At 33.0% G+C, this 22103-nt stretch overlaps 2 protein-coding genes and 1 non-coding gene across 3 annotated transcripts; 1 reads left to right on the top strand and 2 right to left on the bottom strand.

Moving 5' to 3' along the window:
- Nucleotides 1-600: 600 nt before the first annotated feature.
- Nucleotides 601-681, bottom strand: TRNAL-AAG. The gene has a single exon. It is a non-coding gene; the product is annotated as a tRNA-Leu (tRNA).
- Nucleotides 682-2297: 1616 nt separating this feature from the next.
- On the bottom strand, nt 2298-6780 carry LOC21384487 (alcohol dehydrogenase 1). The gene is made up of 10 exons (XM_024170936.1): nt 6669-6780; nt 5811-5947; nt 5473-5519; nt 5006-5331; nt 4768-4850; nt 4606-4681; nt 4461-4522; nt 4287-4382; nt 2973-3134; nt 2298-2628 (listed from the first exon to the last, which is right to left on the bottom strand). Exons 1-10 carry the CDS (start codon nt 6703-6705, stop codon nt 2476-2478), a joined length of 1179 nt encoding a protein of 392 aa, XP_024026704.1. The 5' UTR covers nt 6706-6780; the 3' UTR covers nt 2298-2475.
- Nucleotides 6781-18575: 11795 nt separating this feature from the next.
- Nucleotides 18576-21052, top strand: LOC21384483 (auxin efflux carrier component 6; the record flags this gene model as incomplete). Its single annotated transcript, XM_024170931.1, has 2 exons — nt 18576-19060; nt 20439-21052. Coding segments are annotated over exons 1-2 (1045 nt in total), but the record flags the coding sequence as incomplete, so codon positions are not given.
- Nucleotides 21053-22103: the final 1051 nt, after the last annotated feature.

The following is a 22103-nucleotide window of genomic DNA, read 5'->3' as shown; positions in this document are numbered from 1 at the left end:
GTTATTGGCTCTATCATTAGCTTTAATGAATAGTAAATCAAATATGTCTGCGAACTAATTTTAACAATCAAATAACGTTCAATAGAAAAATATTGTGACTGTCATTATTTTAATGTATTTTTATTTATTTATTTAGAAAATGTCTTTAATTTGGTAAATGTAACATGAGGCTAGTAAATGTAACACTTTTTATTTACATGTGTTACATTATTTGTGTCTTTACATAACACTCAATAAAATGTAACATACGGCCAACTTCAATATTATGATTTTACACTAAAAAATAATTATAAGTTAATATAAAAGATATTACACTTTCCGTACCGTACAACTCTCAGAAGTCCATGTCTATTTATTTGTAATCTATTTCTATTATCGTTTATTATTATCTATTACATAATTCCCTTTGTGTTATTGCCCTAAACTTTTGTTCATCACATTACTTATTTATTTATTTTCTAGTCACTACTAAGAAGGAGTGTGTTTTAGCATTGTTTCGCTTTGTTCTTTTTTTTTTTTTTTTTTAAAGGAAAGAAAAACCATTTAAAATTTATGATTTATATATAAAAGAAAAATACAAGTCAAATTAAAATTGAAACGTGTTGAGAGTGGGATTAGAACCCACGCCCTTTCGGACCAGAACCTTAATCTGGCGCCTTAGACCAACTCGGCCATCTCAACGCGTTGTGATAGAGTTTACAAAAGTTAAATAAGGTAGAGATCATATTATTGCTTAACCACGACCTCCTAACTGATGAGAACATGCACATATTCCTGCGTAATGCTGGAGTCTGAGATGATTACTATAATTCGTTATAAAATAATTGCATTTTTTTTTTGTTAAGTTTTTATCTCAATTAAGTTTTTTCTTGTAAGATTTTTAACGAGACAATCATGAATTATAAATTTAAAAATTAATAAAAAAATAATTTTTTTATATAATTTGTGTGTTCATTTCAAATTTCAAATTGTAATATATATATATATATAATTTAATACAAAATAACTTAATATTAAAAAAATATAAAAAAAAAATTTAGACTATTCGGGCGGGCTTGGATTGTCCGGTCGGGCTCGATCGGCCTAATACAAGCCCACGCCCGTTCAAGATAATTTTCGGGTTCGGACGGACGGCCTAAATTTTTCGGATAGGTCAAGCATGAACTCAGATAAAAACTCAATATTTTTAAATGGTCACAGGTGTACCGTCTAAAATTCCAGTACATCCACGACTTGTGAATTTTGTTAAATTCAAATTTCTAAAAAGGGCCTCTATTAGATATAGAAGAAAAAGTACATGAAATTTTATATAAATTTATATTTGGACACGTTGTAAATTGGCCCAATAAAACTCATAATCATCACAGAATTGATTTGACAGCCATTGTAAATTAACTTCGTTTGGGACATGACTTCTCGGAACACTTTCTGCGACCAAAATTGTAAAATGCAGAAACTCCAATGTCCTTGGATGCAACTACAAACGTATTTAAAAGTGAGGTATTTTCAACGATATTCCTACTTAATCGCATAAACATAGCACGAAACCAAATTGATTTCCCGTTGAAAGCTATCGGTCGGTAGAAAAGGCGAAGTTTCTGTTACCAAAATTTTAGTCAAAAAACCCATATTCGGCAATAAAAAAAAAACATTTAGTAACAGAAAATATAATGGGAAATGGTAGAACTATGAAAATTTTGAAAGTAAAGAATTGAATGTTGTATTTATTTAGGGGTTGTTTAGTTGGGAGATTCGTACCCCGATTTAAATTATAATTCATGGTTCGCTATAGTATTTTCTCTCATAAAAAATACATGTAAATTAAAAATGATTTTAATCTCATAATTTTAATCCATGAACCAAACGTCTCCTTAATTGATTCGAATTTTATTATAATAAAAAATTCTTAAAAATAATCATATTTAATTTTTTTATTATAATAAAAAAATTTATATAAAATTATATCTTAACTAAAATTAAAAACTCAAAATTGTCGTAATGGTGTTACATACTGCAGATATGACTGTCCTAATAAATAATGTCAATAAGTGCTTTGAAGGGCATATTTTCTACAAGAAGAAAATTGACATTCTACGACCAAATAATAGTTAATGCGTTTGTCAATCAAATTTAGCCAATTTGTATACCAAATTATTTATTGATATTTGGTTAGACACTAATGAATATCAATCAATCAGTCATAACCATCAAATCAATCAACCACTCATTGACATTTTGGAAAAAAAAATGTTCACTTCCACCGCATTGTTATTATAAACAAACAAAAAAAAAAGTTATAAAGAAAACACAAACATATTTATGAGCAAAGTGGGACTCAAAAAGTACAAGAGAAACATTAGAAACAAAAGCCACTTAAACCGCATTGTGATCATAGACGTAGTTTTTCGGCACAATACTAGAACATGCATGAGCATATCCAAATTATTCTCTTTTCAGCGTGACAGGGACAAACACCTATACAAATACAACATACAAATATATAGATATACAGATATATATAATGCGGATGATGCACCGGATAGACTGTCCTTTCAGCATGTAGTCAAAGGCCTTGTTGATCTCCGAGAAAGAGACCGAGTGAGTGATGAATTTCTCAAGTTCCAATTCCTGCAAGTACCAAAAACAAAATGAGTTATTTTACAGAAAATATATTGGCATAAATAATATTATAACATGAAGCAAAATTAATATATACTATAATAAAAAGTAAGGCCCAAACAAAAATCAAATCCAGCAATGCCTTCTATGTGGAAGGCAAAGTTTTGTACAATTAGCAATAAAATTCTTTTGTATAAAAGATTAATTATTATCATTTCACAAGATACAATGTAAGAAAAAACTCGGCATTCAAAATTTCTAGCCGATTTCAACTAAGCTCCAAAACCCCACTTCAAGTAAAATCTCAAAATATAGCTATGCAAAAAGTTCAGTTGTATTTAAGTTAAATTTACCTTGTTCAAGTACTTTTCCACAACAGAAGGGAGATCGGTCCGGTGTTTGTAGTTGCCATAGAAGGTACCCTTCAGAGTCCTCTCATTTAAGAAATTCATTGGATGGGTTTTGAATGCATCATCTTTATTTGGAACACCGACTAGCACGGCGACACCCCAACCCTGGAAAAAACAGCCAAATTCAGTTTCTTGAAAGAAAGTTTGGTTGCGTTTGGAATTGGTTCCAAAATAATTTTTATTTTCTGCATAAAAATAGAAATGAAAACGTTTTCATTTTCATTTTGAAATTATTTATGAAAATGTGTTTGGTAGTTTTATTCAGAGATTGATTTCAATTTTAAGAAAAACTGAATCTGCGTTTGATGATTTAATTTTTAAAAATATGTAATAGTATTTAAAATAAAACCAATTCTCACTCTCTACAGTAGTCACTACAAATTAAATCCCAAAAATCAATTCACTTCAGAAAAATCTTTAAAATAAAAATAAAATAAAATAAAAACTTTTTCTTAATTTGAAAAATGACAACAAAACACCAAAAACGACAACAAAACATCAAACTAACCAAAGCTTCCCCCATCTTCGTACAAACACCCCCAGTCTATAAAGTCCTCACAAGTCACAACTCACAACCCTATTTTAGCTCATATTACTACTATTACTATTTCTATCACTATTGCCAAAAAAATATATATATATTCCCATCTGCATTTTTTGGAGTTTTTGTGGATTTGTGGAAGTGAGTTTTTCTTTTTGCGGCATTTTTTTCGATACTCATTTGAGTTAAGGCGATTATGGTGGCAGCGGATGAAGTTCTCCGGCCAAAATTACCAGAAAACGTAGAAGTTTCCGGCGACTCGCCGTCGAAGCTTCATGTTCTTGCGGTTGATGATAGTCTTGTGGACAGAAAGGTAATTGAGAGGCTGCTTAAGATCTCGTCACGACTTGTTTATAAAGCAAATGGTTAAAAGCTGAGATTCCTACGATCCAATTTCCCCCCAAATTTCACCGCGTGGTGGCGGACACCGACGGACGGTTGCCGGCGTTGATGGCAGACAAGAGAGAGAAGAGAACGGGAAGAAGGAGAAATCTGAGAAAATGAAAACGACTTGAAAGCGTTTTCAAAAACGTTTAACTTTTTAGGATAAATACAAAACCGTTTTCATTTTTCGTTTTTGTACGATTTCCACCCAACACGATCTTCAAAGTATTTTCATTTTTCTCTTCTTAGAAAACGTGAAAAACGTTTTCAGAAATGAAAACAAACAGGCCCTTTATGTTTCGAAAAAGAAATAAGGTTGGACAAGTAATTACATCATGAACACATTCAAATGCAGAGATCATAGCTTGGATGCTTCCTGTACATTCGACGCTCCGGTCCACTCCTCCGTCAGTCATCTCTGCAATAACCTGTTGAAGTATAACATTCAGATGTTAAAACAATACATGTTTAAGAAATATTCTAAGTTAATTGGATTATGAACCAACCTCTTGAACAGGTTTTTCGTGATCTTTTGGATTTACAAACTCAGTCACGCCAAACTTCTTGGCTGCCAGTAAGAATAAGTAGCAAAGTTATCATCAGAAACTCCAATGTCCTTGGATGTACTTAACATGAATAAATCCAACTAACCTTCTTCGGATCGACTCGAGTTCAGATCAACACCAATGATCCTAGCAGCTCCAGAAATCCTCGCACCTTCAGCAGCCTAAGAATGCAAAAGATCTATCATCACAAACTCTTCCATACTGTAGCCAGGAGCAAAATAACAAACTACTAACAGGAATCACTTACAGCGAGGCCAACAGCCCCCAATCCAAAAATAGCAACAGATGAACCCTTTTTCGGTTTTGCAACATTCAGAGTGGCTCCAAGACCTTCAAGAAATAGGAAAAATCGATCAAACAAAAAGTATAAGCCAATAAACCAGGTTATGACTCATGAGTTGCATTGTGTACCATTTTAAAATAAAAATAAATAAATAAAGCGAAGAATCCCTACTATACAATACGATAAATTTTAATAAACATACCCGTGCATATTCCGCAGCTAAGGATACAGACTTTGTCTAAGGGGGCAGCAGGGTTAATCTTGGCAACACATCCAGCATGGACAACGGTGTACTCACTGAAGGTAGAGGTCCCAAGAAAATGGTAAATGGGTTGTCCATTTTTAGAGAACCTTGTCTTCCCATCAATGATCATGGTGCTTCTGTCAGTGTTGATCCTTAGGAGATCACACATGTTGCTCTCCTCTGACTTGCAGTGCAGGCACTTTCCGCACTCGCCAGTGAACACAGGGAGTACATGGTCTCCTGGCTGAAGTTCGGTTACGCCCTCACCAACACTCTCAACAATACTGCAAACAAATAGTAAGTACAGTTTGTCACTTTGGTCTTTGTTTATCACGAAGAGAAAACAATGATGATCAGAAATGATCGATAGAAAAGCACAAGAATTTGCTAAATGGACCTAAACAAGCATATAGAGAAATACATACCCTCCAGCCTCATGGCCGAATATTCGGGGAAACAATGGTGTCTGTCCCTGCAAAAACAAACAAAACCCTTTCAAACTTAACACCTCTTCCAACAAAAACTTGTCTTCAATCTTATAAATTTTCTTGCCCGGGCTAAATCAGGAGATAAAATTGGGTAAAGCGTAACAGAAGTCTTTCCCAACAAACTGAAAACTGAATAAATGACTATAAAGCTAGCATTTGCACCTTGTGGAACTTTATAGGATTGACAAAGAGCTAACTAATTTTAGCCACTAAACAGAATGTATGTGGATCAAACAACATATTGTTTATCTAATTTATGATGACCCATCTGTTACCTTGGCTTCCCAGAAATGGACATCAGTGCAGCAAGGGGCAGTGAAGAGGATCTTCAAGCGTACTTCATTAGCCTGTGGCGGTGCCACCTCCACTTCCTCAATCACCAGTGGCTTCCCTGCTTCCCACGCAACCGCAGCTACAAAAATGCAAACACAAATCCAACAAGACAATTATGATCATTTCATCTAATGAATGTGTACAAAAGAAAAATCACCCAAGGAAAATCTAACTAATTGAAAGCAGAGCAATTGCAAACCAAAGTATGAAGCAAAGCACTTTTAATGGACCAATATTTAAGAAAATTCAAACACCAGGCTGTGCAAACAAATAGTACTTAACCTAAAAGATCATCATGAATGAGTGCGAAATACCCATTTGCAAGAAACGGAAAACGGTTTATTATTATTATTATTATTTTTTAAACAAACAGATTAGGGTTTCAGTAGCTTGAAACAGAGTAGATAACAGTCAAAATTTTACAAATAAAGACATAGTAAGATCATGCCTAGTATAAAAGATCAACCCGCTTGCCAAAATCACTGTTTTAAGACAAAAAGATAAGCGATGATCAAAAAACTTTGAAACCAAAAACACAATTTAACAAAAAAAAAAAAACAAAAACGAAAAGAAAGATTTGCATCCAAAATGCACATATTAACACCTGATGATCAAGAAACAGTTGATATCTACATACTCCAAAATTAGAACTATAGAAATCAGTGATAATAAGACCGATCTTTAGAAACTTCCACAATCAGAAAAGAAAAGGGAAGAGAAAAATAAATAAATGGGTAAATTGTAAAAATAAAAAATAAAAAAAGAGTAGAATATTATAGAAAATGAAAGTTGTAGCGGACCTCTGCACTTGATGACCTGACCAGCTGTAGCAGTCATTACGACTTGTATTAATTAATAAACTTGTTCACTTCAAATAAACCAATCGAATTTTGATGTTTTGATTCTTGTAAGCGGTGAAGAACAGGGTTGGCCAAGAGGTCGTATTTATAGCGTCGGACAATGACAAAAGAAACGTACGCGAGGAGGGTCTGAACGTAATTACTATGTTTTTTTTTTTTTTTTGCGGCTTACGGGTTGAGAGTTTCCAAAACCTGGCCAAGTTTTCTCCGTGGCTGTTTTTCGGTTTTGTCTCACCAGCGGCGCCTTTGGTTCTCCATGCGACGCGGTGTTGCCACGTGGAGTTAAAAATGCTTTTCTGGTTGGAAATCTTATTTGATCGGTACGTGCTGTAGTTGTGTAAAGCCACCGTGATGCTACAGTACTCTTTAGAATTGCAAGTGGGTACTATTAAAAGGCGGGAATCGTTTTGAAAAATTAAACTGTAGCAAAAATAAAAAAATAAAATCAACATTTATATTTAGAGTTTAGTATTGATTTAAATTTTTAATTTAAGTTAATATGTAAATTTATATGAGAATTTTTTATTATAATAAAAAAATTAAATGTGATTATTTCTGAGAATTTTTTTACTATAGTAACACTCAAATTTTAAAATTAAATTAATAAAATAAACAAATCTTAAATAATACTATTTATTACTATCTCTTTATTAAAAAAACATATTTATGTGGTATTAGTTATATGGATCTGCGCGGGCTCCCGTTGTTATAAGGAGAAGCGATCAAGTTTATGTCAAACGTACGCGAAATAAAAGTAAAACCAATGAATAATTGACTCGGTTTTATTGAAATCCAAAAAAAAAAAAAACAATTAAATTCATTTGTTGTGGTTTTAGTTTTGCTCTTAAAAAACAATTATATATATTTTAAGAAATTGTATATATTCTATACATTTGTTATAGTTAGTTTGTATATATTTTTTTGTCTTATAAATTTGAATATTTTATTTTTGTTATCGACGATTAATTTGACTTCTGATGTTCTATTTCTATTGTGAACCAAATACTTACTTCACGATTCTAATTATGGTCGAAAACATATTGATAAATATTATTTCAAATCAATTAAAAAAAGCTAAATTGATTGCGATTTTGGTTTGATTTAGATTTGATCTATTAAATGATTTGGTTCGATTTGAATGTCTTCAAACAAATTGAATCTCTCGTTGTTTTAATTTTTATTTGACCTAAAATAAACGGTCTAACTTAGCCACACACCTTACTTTAAAATAATTAAAAAAAAAACAGATAGACAAATAAATGAATATAAATAAATAAATAAATAACTCTTGTCTTATATATTATGGGTAATTTGCATAAATGGTTTTCAAATGCTTTAATAAGTGACAAATTTGGTCTTTAAATTTTTTTTTTTTTACAAAACGACTCCTAACCTCTTTAAATGGGTACAATTTAGTCTTTTATTTTAAATTTTTAGCATATTCCTGGATGTGACCATCGCGTGCCTTCTTTTTTCAATTAAAATACAAAAATGCCATCAAAACCTCACACTCACTGCCTTTTTCTTCCTCCTCTCCAACTCCGGTGAGCGTTATCCCTTCTGCTCTCTCCGCCTCTCTCTCTCTATGTCTCTATCGCACGCGCAGAGGCGACTCGGCGAAGCTCTGCCTCTTCTGTTTGAAATGAATTTCAACAAGAAATATGATGATGAAGGGGCTTGAAGCTCTGCGCAGAAGTTAGAAAAGCATAAGATCCTCGTCGCCGGAGTTCAGTGCGGAGGGAAACGATCTCGGTGAGACTTAATCTGGGTGACAAAAGGCCGATCTGCTCTGGGTGGCAAAGGAAGGGGACGATATGAGGGAGAACCAATTTGGGTAGCAGAGGATAATGACGATCTAGGCATAGATAGTGCTGGAACTTTATACGGCCCGCCTGCGACTGCCCGAAAAAATCAATTTTGAGCTCGACGCTCGAACCCGCCTGCCTGAAATTTTCAGGCCACCTGCCCAAATGGCCCGAAAAAAAAATTTTAATTATATTTTTTAATTATTATAATATTGTATATATATATTATATATAATATATTATTATTTAGTAATTGTATTTGTATGTAAATAATTATTAAGTTATTTTGTGTTAAAATTATATAAAAATTAAAATCAACATTCAACACACATTATTAAAAATAAGAACGATTTGAGATAGAGAGCTTTATGATATTGTGATAGTTTTTAGAAAAATTGTGAGAGAGATTTGAGAGATTCATAGAGATTGAGAGAAATTGAAAGACATTGAGATAAAATGAGAGAGATTGAGAGAAATTGAGAGAGATTGAGAGAGTTTGGGTGAGAAAAATGTGTGGGGGATGAGGGGTATTTATAGAGAAATTTTTAGGTTAAAAAATTGATTTTTTCCCTCAAAATTCGGATCCAACGGTATGTTTTTGGTCTCGGCAGGGCGAGTTCGGGCCGAAAATCGGGCAACGGTCAAAAAAATAGTTGTTGATCGGGCTTCAAGCAATTCGGGCCAGAGTGAAAAGAATCTAAAAAATTTCGGCGGTCGACGGTTGGAGGCTTTCTTTCGGTGATTATGACCATCTTGGGTAGCCAAGCCTAAAAATTTGCTTGGACAGGCGGCCTTATAGGTCCACCTGCCAAGCCCGAAAAATTCAAGCTTTGGGCAGGCATGCCTTCCCTAAGTTCCAGTACTGGGCATAGATAGTCTAGACTGCATCAGAGATCTAACCGGTAGAAAAGAATGAGACCGGCAAAGGTTGTGGTCGATGTGGTGGTGGTAGATCTGAAGAGACGAGCATTGTCATTGGAGTAGAAGAAGCAGCATTAGGAGGCATTGGTCATGGGGAAAAAAAAAAGAAAGATGAAGGGTAAACATGGATAAAACATGAAAATTACATTTGGAATGGTCATTCATCCCACACGTGAGAGGAGAAGGAATTGCTGGGGATTAATGGAGATGAACGTGATGTTGAGGAGAGAAGCTTCGTGGAGAAGAGCATGATTGCAAATCTAGTGATGAACATCATTGGAATTTGAGAATTGATGAATATGGGTTTTGCAAGTTAAAGAACCCAAATCCCACCCACACCAAACCCATACGCCAATTGCGCCTCCCCACTTGAAAGGGATAATTTTTACGGGGGCACTTAAGTCATTTTATAGAAAAGGGGGTCACGTGACATATTCTATTAAAAATTTAACAGAATTTAACAGAAATGACCAAACTGTCACCTCTTTAAGATGTTGGGAGTCATTTTGTAAAAAAAAAAAGTTAGGGATTAAGTTGTCACTTACTAAAGAGGTTGGAGACCATTTATACAAATTACCATTTTTCATTCATTTGATAAAAAAAAATTTATTAACTCTATCATTAACTTTAATGAATAGTTAAATCAACTATGTCAACACCATATGCGAACTAGTTTTAACAATCAATTAACGCCCAATAGAAAAATATTGTGACCATCATTGTTCTAATGTATTTTTATTTATTTATTTAGAAAATGTCTTTAATTTAGTAAATGTAACATCATGCTGGTAAATGTAACACTTTTTATTTATATGTGTTATATTATATGTGCTTTTATATTATACTCAATAAGATGTAACCTACCACCATATTACATATAACTTGCTTCAATATGATCATTTTACACTAAAAAATAATTATAAGTTAATATAAAAATTATTACAGTTTTCGTACAGTACAACTATCGGACTTAAGATCATGACTATTTATTTGTAATCTATTTATATTATGGTTTATTATAAATAGATGAATATGGGTTTTGCAAGTTAAAGAACCCAAATCCCACCCACACCAAACCCATACGCCAATTGCGCCTCCCCACTTGAAAGGGATAATTTTTACGGGGGCACTTAAGTCATTTTATAGAAAAGGGGGTCACGTGACATATTCTATTAAAAATTTAACAGAATTTAACAGAAATGACCAAACTGTCACCTCTTTAAGATGTTGGGAGTCATTTTGTCAAAAAAAAAAGTTAGGGATTAAGTTGTCACTTACTAAAGAGGTTGGAGACCATTTATACAAATTACCATTTTTCATTCATTTGATAAAAAAAAATTTATTAACTCTATCATTAACTTTAATGAATAGTTAAATCAACTATGTCAACACCATATGCGAACTAGTTTTAACAATCAATTGACGCCCAATAGAAAAATATTGTAACCGTCATTGTTCTAATGTATTTTTATTTATTTATTTAGAAAATGTCTTTAATTTAGTAAATGTAACATCATGCTGGTAAATGTAACACTTTTTATTTACATGTGTTATATTATATGTGCTTTTATATTATACTCAATAAGATGTAACCTACCACCATATTACATATAACTTGCTTCAATATGATCATTTTACACTAAAAAATAATTATAAGTTAATATAAAAATTATTACAGTTTTCGTACAGTACAACTATCGGACTTAAGATCATGACTATTTATTTGTAATCTATTTATATTATGGTTTATTATAAATAGATGAATATGGGTTTTGCAAGTTAAAGAACCCAAATCCCACCCACACCAAACCCATACGCCAATTGCGCCTCCCCACTTGAAAGGGATAATTTTTACGGGGGCACTTAAGTCATTTTATAGAAAAGGGGGTCACGTGACATATTCTATTAAAAATTTAACGGAATTTAACAGAAATGACCAAACTGTCACCTCTTTAAGATGTTGGGAGTCATTTTGTCAAAAAAAAAAGTTAGGGATTAAGTTGTCACTTACTAAAGAGGTTGGAGACCATTTATACAAATTACCATTTTTCATTCATTTGATAAAAAAAAATTTATTAACTCTATCATTAACTTTAATGAATAGTTAAATCAACTATGTCAACACCATATGCGAACTAGTTTTAACAATCAATTGACGCCCAATAGAAAAATATTGTAACCGTCATTGTTCTAATGTATTTTTATTTATTTATTTAGAAAATGTCTTTAATTTAGTAAATGTAACATCATGCTGGTAAATGTAACACTTTTTATTTACATGTGTTATATTATATGTGCTTTTATATTATACTCAATAAGATGTAACCTACCACCATATTACATATAACTTGCTTCAATATGATCATTTTACACTAAAAAATAATTATAAGTTAATATAAAAATTATTACAGTTTTCGTACAGTACAACTATCGGACTTAAGATCATGACTATTTATTTGTAATCTATTTATATTATGGTTTATTATAAATAGATGAATATGGGTTTTGCAAGTTAAAGAACCCAAATCCCACCCACACCAAACCCATACGCCAATTGCGCCTCCCCACTTGAAAGGGATAATTTTTACGGGGGCACTTAAGTCATTTTATAGAAAAGGGGGTCACGTGACATATTCTATTAAAAATTTAACGGAATTTAACAGAAATGACTAAACTGTCACCTCTTTAAGATGTTGGGAGTCATTTTGTCAAAAAAAAAAGTTAGGGATTAAGTTGTCACTTACTAAAGAGGTTGGAGACCATTTATACAAATTACCATTTTTCATTCATTTGATAAAAAAAAATTTATTAACTCTATCATTAACTTTAATGAATAGTTAAATCAACTATGTCAACACCATATGCGAACTAGTTTTAACAATCAATTGACGCCCAATAGAAAAATATTGTAACCGTCATTGTTCTAATGTATTTTTATTTATTTATTTAGAAAATGTCTTTAATTTAGTAAATGTAACATCATGCTGGTAAATGTAACACTTTTTATTTACATGTGTTATATTATATGTGCTTTTATATTATACTCAATAAGATGTAACCTACCACCATATTACATATAACTTGCTTCAATATGATCATTTTACACTAAAAAATAATTATAAGTTAATATAAAAATTATTACAGTTTTCGTACAGTACAACTATCGGACTTAAGATCATGACTATTTATTTGTAATCTATTTATATTATGGTTTATTATCTATTACATACTTCCCTTTACGTTATTGCCCTAAACCTTTGTTCATCACATTACTTATTTATTTATTTTCAAGTCACTACTAAGGAGGAGTGTATTTTAGCATTGTTTCGCTTTGTTCTTTGTTCTTTTTTTTTTTTTTTTTTTTTTTGAAAAGGAAAGAAAAACCATTAAAAATTTAAGATTTATATATAAAAAGAAAATACAAATCAAATTAAAATAGAAACGTGTTGAGAGTGGGATTCGGACCAGAACCTTAATCTGGCGCCTTAGACCAACTCGGCCATCTCAACGCGTTATGACAGAGTTAAATAAAGTAGAAATCTTATTATTTCTTAAGCATCACCTCCTAACACCTAAACCTTTGTTCATCACATTACTTATTTATTTATTTTCAAGTCACTACTAAGGAGGAGTGTATTTTAGCATTGTTTCGCTTTGTTCTTTGTTCTTTTTTTTTTTTTTTTTTTTTTGAAAAGGAAAGAAAAACCATTAAAAATTTAAGATTTATATATAAAAAGAAAATACAAATCAAATTAAAATAGAAACGTGTTGAGAGTGGGATTCGGACCAGAACCTTAATCTGGCGCCTTAGACCAACTCGGCCATCTCAACGCGTTATGACAGAGTTAAATAAAGTAGAAATCTTATTATTTCTTAAGCATCACCTCCTAACAGATGAGAACATGCACATATTCCTGCGTATGCTGGAGTCTGAGATGATTACTATACATTAGAATTTACAAAGCGGTCTACTTTATAATTAATTATTTCTTCTTTCTCTGTTGATACGACTTTAGAATCCGTGGTTTAAAAACTATGGTAATATGCTAATTATTGAAGTGCGTTTGATCTTGGTGTAATAAGAAGGATTAATATTAATGAAAAAGTAATGGAGCTCTAAGTATAATAATTATATTGTTGAATCACTTTCGACTGAACTTATTCCTTTTCCTTTCAATGGGTATTTTTGTTTAGCTGTGTCTATTTTCACTCTTCAAACTTGGTTCGAAAATTTATAGAGATAGAAGTTAAAATCATGAAAATAGATATTCTTTGACAACGTAAGATTGAATTGTATAAAGAAATAAAGGATGTGATCATCAGAGGTAGTTTATCTGAATAAATATGGTTTTTTGTAGTTTATCTTTGTAATTTTTTTATCTTTCTATATATATAGCATATGATGTTCTTCTATATGGAGCTTGAAAGTAATCTAGTGGATTACTTTAAAGCTGTCCATCTTTGTTGAGAAGTAAAGCTAATCAGGTAGATTATCAAAAATAATCTACAAGAGTACTCTTCGAGAAATGGCAACAGAAGGTCACCGGCCATTTTTTTAAATAAAAAATATCCCGGTAGATTGTCTATTATTAAAAATAATCTCCCACATTATTCGCCTCCTGCTGTAGCTGGTAAATTACCGACGGTAATCTTGTTGATTATCTTTTGAACAAAGGAAACGGTAGAATATATGTCGTTGACCTTTTCCTAATTAATTGAGGGGAACAAATGGGAACTTTTTCCAAGAAAAAAATAGTGTAATTATTTGTTTTAACTATAAAAGTTATAAATTAAGAATAAAAGGTAAAAATCATGATTCATTAAGAAGTGTTTATTAAAATTATTCTAGTGACTAAATCAAAAAGACTTTATTAGCTCTTTAAGGGACATTCTTCAAAATGCAAATGTAACCCACCATTGAAGGCCTAAAATAATTGAAGCCGAAAATCAAGTTGAGCCCAAAACCGAAAGAAGTTGGAGTACAGGCTGGGGCAAATTGAACATGGAAAAATCTGATTAGTGAAGAGTGGGCCAAGACCAACAAACAGAGAAAAAGACTGATAGGGTGGCGCAGCGCAGAAATGAGCATGCGATGCGTGGCAGGTGACTGAGCTGAGACATTGCAACGCGGATCCCGCAGCACGCCACACGTCTTATCGCTGTCACGATTAGTCTCAGACCAAACAAAATTTTGACAAAACCCGTTGCCCCAAATTTTGAGACAATGCTTCCCAATCTCCCCTGTTCTATCATTTTTTTCTCTCTCCTTTAGATGACAAAACATCATGAAAATTTTATACAAATTTCACAAAAATATCGGTAAAGTATCATCAAAATATTGGTAATTTTATATTAATTTTTTTAATTTAGTTTTGAATGTAATAAACTTCTTGTACTTTTAATACTTTTAAATGCAGTTTTCTTCTCTACACATCGAGAGGTAGTGAGCAGAATTAGAGAGACATTAGCATGACATGTCTAGAATTATATGATAAACTATTAAAATCGATCGATGACTCCGTATAAATATTGTTTAAACTAACAAAGTAATTCAAAGACATTCGAATCTCTTAGAAACTTCTTTTAGTATAGATTTTTTTTTCAATTTTTTTATAAGACTATGGATTTAAAGTAGTCGTATTAGATTGACTTTCAACTATATATTTTACTTAATTTGTGAACTACTATGATTATATTTTTTTAATTATTCCTATGATTATCTCTTATCATGCATATTTACCATAAAATTAGTACTTTGATTTAGAGTTCATCCAATTTATTGAGATGAATTCTCAATTTTATGTCAGTTTTGCACTAACATTGATATTCTCGTCAATATTACTGTAAACTCTAACTACTAATATTTTTCATGAATATTGATATTTTCATCCTTATTTTTCGCTACTACCACTTATAAGTTATATACCCCTCCATTTATCCCAAACAAGACAAGAAAGTTTGGTTGGAGGATTCAAACCATGTGATTCGAATAATTTTCGATTTACGTGAATTTTTTATGAGAGAAAATATTATAGCGAATCATGAATCATAATTCGAATCAGGGAACGAATCCCTCTACCAAACATCTGTGTATTGGTAACATATCTCTTTCATACTGTATGCCAACCAAAGCTAGTGAAATTGATGCTTTACAGGGTGTGTGAGATGTTCTCAATACACTGAAAGACAAATTACATGGTTGTGCCTTATCACAAAATGATATGCAAGAGTTACAAAAGTTCAGGAGAAAAAAGTTAAGGGTAATTGGTACTATTAGTCTCTAAACTCTTCATTAGGCGACACTTTGATCATTCTTTTTTTCTAATTTTGGCAAAACAACCTTTAAACCTTTCAAACCTTGGCAATTAAACCCTTTCCATCTAAAACCGTAGCATTTAAACGGTTTTATACACGTGACATTCAAGTGTGTTTTTTGACGTTGAAAAGACTAAAATACCCTCCCTTATAACTTTAGGAAAAAAAAAGAAAATAAAAAAAGAAAAAGAAAATAAATAAGTTCCAAGAGCTAAACCCAGATGATTCACCATCTCTACCAACTGAATTATCTTTAAGAATCTTTGTTTCGTGAGACAAACCAAAAAACAAAGCCCATTTGCACACCAAAACGATCCACCATTTGTAAGCATTCTGTCTTAACTTCTTCATCGTCTATAAGATTGCACTTTATGAAATCTAGAGCTATGGATCCGGTGTGGTGAAGAGTGAAGCGCCGACGACGAGAGAGAGCGAATTTGGGGCCGCGCTTGGGCGAGGAGTTGGTTGTCTGGCCGGTGCGAGGAAATGAGCACCGACAAATACTGTCGAAGGAGCGGCGGAGCTGGAGAAAAGAATTGGTAGGTCTAGCCAACGAGGGGCTGAGTGTTTGGGTTTGACGAAGCCGAACTTTGTCAGATCCGCCGCCGAACCCTCGGCCCCACAAGCCATCACTATCGCATTCGCACCACCACCACCACCACATATACACCCGTCGAACCTGCATCACCGCAAGCCCAGATCCGCCGCGCGACCGTCCCACCTTGAGCAGATCTCCCCATCGCCTATTTCCCTCCGAGAGTAGTCCCATAGAAAGCCCCACCCGTCATCGCCAAGATTTCTATAATTAGTTTTTGGTATTTTTCCTTTTGGCTTTGGTTATCTGTAATATCTTGAATGTTTTTTAGATTGTAGTAATAAATTCACATGGGCAATCATTTTTGTTTTTTTGATTTCCACCTTGATGAGTATATACAAATGGTATCCAATCCATACGTTTCCCTTGCAATGGGGAATCATTTGATTTTCTTTTGCGCGATCTGCTCTTTATTTTTCCTTCTCTAAATCTAGATGTGTTTGTGTTGTTGAAGAAGTACAGATATGAAGATATGAACTTGATCAAAGTTTATATTGGAGAATCCAATTAATTTATTGATTTTTTCCTGGAATTGTGTCTCTGGGTGTGGGTATCATTATTTTCTTATAGACATGTTTTTCTTCTTTTTTTTTTTCTTTTGTATGAACTTTTGTTAGTTTACTAAAATGCCCTCCTAAATTAGATGACATGCACTGCACGTGATCATTTCTGTTAAAAGTTGATGGTTTTGGACAGAAAGGGTATAATTGCCACTATTTTAAGAGTTGTTTTGCTAAAATTATATCAAAATGTAGAAACCAATGGTGCCAATTACTCCAAGTTAAATTAGTTGACGTTTGGTTCATGTATTTAGAATTATGATTTAAAATTATTCTTATTTTACGTGTATTTTTTATGAGAGAAAAACACTATAGAGAATCATGAATCATGATTCAAAATCAGAGACAAATACAGAAAATAAACGTCATTAATGTTCGGCATGGCAAACTTGCTCACATGATGTATGTTTTTTTTTTTTTTTTTTTAATGTTCTTGATAACATGACGTGTACGTGAGCATGGTCACCAGTTCTTTAATAATAGTTGCCAGACTTAAACGGCAGGCAATGGCATTTTTTTAAAAAGTCATCAAAGAGAGGTAGTTCTGCAAATTTCACAAGTTCGGCACATATAATGTTGTATTAATTGTTTTAATAGACACCATCATATCATTACCATCATATCATTCCAAAGTAGAAATTTTTTGATTTCTTCATTATGCGTTCTTAAATACATGAACCTGATTTCAAAGTGAAAGTAGTCCACTTACTAGTTTGTCACATATGATCTATATATGTATCATAAAAAAGATAATAACGCAATAATTTGCCTCCAAATTAATAATGATTTATTTGTGAGTGTTGCTTCAATTTCTCCCCATAATATATGAGATCCTCATAATGGATCTGGACGTCTAGTAAGAAACGTGTGGCAAAATAATGATAGATGTTTACAAGAGGAAATATTTCACATAACATAAACAAAAATTAAATGGTGATGAGATAAAAATAAAATTGCAAAGAGAAAAATCAACAAAATTTAACATTACTTGGTGCCAAAAAATTAAATCATTATTAGAAAAACAAAATTCAACATTTAAAATAGCATTGCGAAGGACAAAATAGAACCATAGTTAAAATGTATAATGTCCATATTTTTTTTGCTAATTAAAAAAAATTACATTCATATTTGCATTAGAGATGGTTTGAAAGGGTATTCTAAAAATCTTGATGTAAAACTTTGTTAATTATTTACGAGTCCTATTAAAATCAGGATGTACGCGTGACTTTAATATTCACGTAATATCTAGCAGTACTGTTCTCAACAGTAACGTTTCCTAAAATAAAAACATAACATTAATTGATCTAGCTTAACAACATGCCCGATTTAGATTAATTATCATATAAATATCGCACGATCAGTCACCGTAATCGTGTTGCACTTATAATTTAACAATAATTCTACACTTGATTCTTGCATAAAGTGTGGAGTTCAAACCCTCTCACTTTAAAAATTGAAAACATTGATCATAAAAAAAAATAATAATAATAATTAATCATGAAGTTCCTGCCGCCAACCGTAATTCCCGGTAAACACAGAAGAATGGCCATATAAGTAAATCGTCAACTTTCTTATGGGCATTCTCGACCACAAATCTCCTATATAAACCCCCCACTGCTCTTCCCTATCATTTACAATCAGCAACAAATCTGTTTGATAAAAGGTCTAAACGAGAGAGGTAAAAAAGAGAGGAAAAAATAAAAATATGATAACAAAAGATGACTTCTACAAGGTCATGTGCGCAATGGTTCCTCTCTACTTCGCAATGATCGTGGCGTACGCGTCAGTGAAATGGTGCAAGATATTCTCGCAGGAGCAGTGCTCGGGGATCAACCGTTTCGTCGCGGTGTTCGCGGTTCCGGTGTTGTCGTTTCACTTCATTTCTCAAAACAATCCTTATGAGATGGACACGAAATTCATATTGGCCGACACTCTCTCGAAGGCCTTGGTCCTTGTTTTGCTCTCCCTTTGGGCTGTTTTCTGTAAAAAAGGAAATTTAGAGTGGCTTATTACTATATTCTCCGTTGCCACTTTGCCCAACACTCTGGTCATGGGCATTCCTTTGCTTAAGGCCATGTATGGTGATTTCACTCAGTCTCTCATGGTGCAAGTCGTAGTTCTTCAATGCATCATATGGTACGCCTTTCGAATAAACACTTTTTTTTTTTAGGAAAAAAATTGACTATATATGAAGAAGATGCATATAGAAAATAAACTAGAATAAATTATACTGATTAGGATTGACTTTTGTTGAATTTTTATCTAGTTTCTTTTTTTTTTTTTTTTTTTTAAATGTCCGATTTTATGCATTTAGCTATATAAATTGGCTTACACCATTATAGATTATAGATAATTCACACTATGATTGATGATTATTGGATATAGAATTCTTTCCCCCCCCCCCTCATCCTCTCCTGATTTCCTAATTAACTCTTCTAAATCCTTCTATTCTTCTTCCTCTTTCTCTTCTCTCTTCCCCTATTCCTCCCTAAGTTTTAGACCACGTTTTCTTTCTTTCCTTCTTTCCTTTTTCTTTCTTTCTTTCATTCTAGTGGTGTCTTTGCAGTGGATTTTTGAAAAGGTTAGCAAAAAGAGTCTTTTTCCTTGATGACACTCCCTTTAAATAAAACATGCCTCAGGTGAAAAGCATACTACTTTTCCGTCTAAGTAGAAAGGGAAACTAGAAAAGGAAGATGATAAAACTTAAAAGTAATGTATATATACATATATATATGTATATATATAGTACACACAAGGGCACAGCTAAGCGTGTTATTAGCTAAAATAACTTCATTAACATGGATATATATGTTATATAGCAGAATGAGAAACATTGTTTTTTCTCTGGGTATGTAAGTAGAACAATGAAAAATGAATACATATGTGTGTGTGTGTGTGTGTGTATAATATATATTTCATGCGTCGCCTCGTCTAATGGAGATCAAACTATTGGATTATTCATTCTTTTTTCTTTTTTTTTTTTTCTGAATAACTATTATAGACTGCTGCAAAATTTGTTTCTCTTTTGGATGAATGGAAAACTACGATGTTTTCTTTAATATTTCTTTCTTTCTTTCTTTTTGATAAATGTATATAAAACAGCTTTAAGATAACCAACCATGCATGGTTGGAACAAATTAACCTTCTCTCCTTAAATGTGAGCAACTCAACATTTCTGTTACTAATACGTAGCCATTGATTGCAGGATTTGCTAACTGTGTTATATTTGCTGTGAATTACTCGGCAATTATTGTTACCCTGCATAGTCAACTTTCTCTAAAATTAATTAAAATTATAAATCATCACACAAAAAAATCTCTTAAAAAACAATGTCTATTTTCACAAAGATAAATTATATCATTTTTTTAATATAAATCACATCAATTGTATAGAAAAAATTGTTACTCAATTCAAACAATATGCAAATAATAACCTAGTCGTTAATTACTTTTCCATGAGATTTATAACATGTAACATCTAATGATGTTAGTTAATATTTTCAAAATCATTTCAGGTACACACTCTTGTTATTCCTTTTTGAATATAGAGCCGCCACCTTACTAATACGAACCCAATTCCCGGGCTCCGCCGCCGCCGCCATATCGAGAATCTCGGTCGACGACGATATAATCTCCCTCGACGGCAGGGACCCGCTCCGCGCCGAGCCCGAAATAATCGATGATCACGGCAGAATCCGTGTCCGCATCCGACGGTCCACATCAACCCTCCCTGACTCCGCCGTGTCATCCTCACTGGGCATCACTCCCAGGGCATCAAACCTCTCCAACGCGGAGGTCTTCTCCGTCAACACCCCCGTCGTTGCGCCACATTTTAACTACGACCAATCCCAGAACAACACCACCAACCTCCTTGACGACGTCGTTTTCGGCGGCTATGCTTCCTCCGACGCTTACTCTCTCCAGCCGACGCCGCGCCCCTCCAACTTCAATGAGCTCGACACGGCGGCCACCACCACCGCCACCACCCCAACGTGGGCGCTGTCTCCGGTTGCCGGAAAGGTTTTCCGGCAGACTCCGTCGCCGGCGTTCTCAGGTGTTAAGATGATGTCCTGGGAGTCGCCGGGAAAGTACCAACAGAGACAAGGTTGCAAAGACGTAACTGGTGCAGGTACGTGTAAATTACACGTTTTTTTTTTTTTTTTTTTAAATAGAAAAGTTTATCTTCTTATGCTATCCTTAAGGGAAAAGAAAATTTCTAAAGCTTCTACTCAAAAAAGAGGGGAAAAAAAGGGCTACAACTTTTAAAAACTTTGGAAAAATAAATAAAAATACACATAAACCCATCTCGAGGGTAATCGAGTATTTTTTTGGTATTTGACAAATATATTTTTGGTATTTTTAAGATTAAAATCAAGGGTTAAATATTTATGTATTAAATTAATATTTAGATATACACATGATAAAATTAGAAATCGAAAACTTGTTTAGAACGGCTCACCAAATTTAATTTTTATTCAAACCTTGCTTTTTAAACCTATGAACTAGGAAACCCATAATTTTTTAATAAGCCTAAAACAAAGCGTATAAAAAGGAAAATATCATTTTTTTTTTCTATGTTTTCCTGCCCCCTTCAAATGGCGTGGTTTCTTGGTTTGAAAGCGACAATACGGTGTCGTTGTCTCGAATTACATTGTTTTGGGTGTGAGTCGAGGTTGTAAGACAGACTTTTACATGCATGAGTGCAGCTTTTTTCTTGGCTCTCTTTTTCTTCAGATGGCTACGTACGTTTTGTCTGAGTAGGACAAGAAAGTTATGTTTGAGTCAGACATAACACTGTTCTGGTCGGCTAGACTAACATATGATTCCATGGCCTTTCTGATCACTGAAACTATCTCATAAATGACAAAACCAAAATTGTTTACGAAAACACTACTCCTAACTGAATAGTCACAATAATGGCCATTCAGCAACGTGGACGACACAATGGGGACTCACATGCATATTTCCCGGATAACCAAATGCTTTACAATTTCAAATTATTGATACTATGGCCTCGTTCACTTCGTGAATTTGAGTTGAGGTGTGACATTTTTTTAAAACTTTACACTGTAACAAAAATTATTAGATGTAATATTTTCTGAGAGTTTTTTACTGTAAAAACCTAAAATTGAAAATTCGAATCGATGAAATGAACGATGCCTATAATTTCCTAGCGTTAT

Source organism: Morus notabilis, unplaced genomic scaffold, assembly GCF_000414095.1.
Source record: "Morus notabilis unplaced genomic scaffold, ASM41409v2 Scaffold2169, whole genome shotgun sequence".
Taxonomy (NCBI): Eukaryota; Viridiplantae; Streptophyta; class Magnoliopsida; order Rosales; family Moraceae; genus Morus; species Morus notabilis.
Note: the sequence above shows the minus strand (reverse complement) of the source record. Positions and strands in the feature narration are given on the sequence as shown.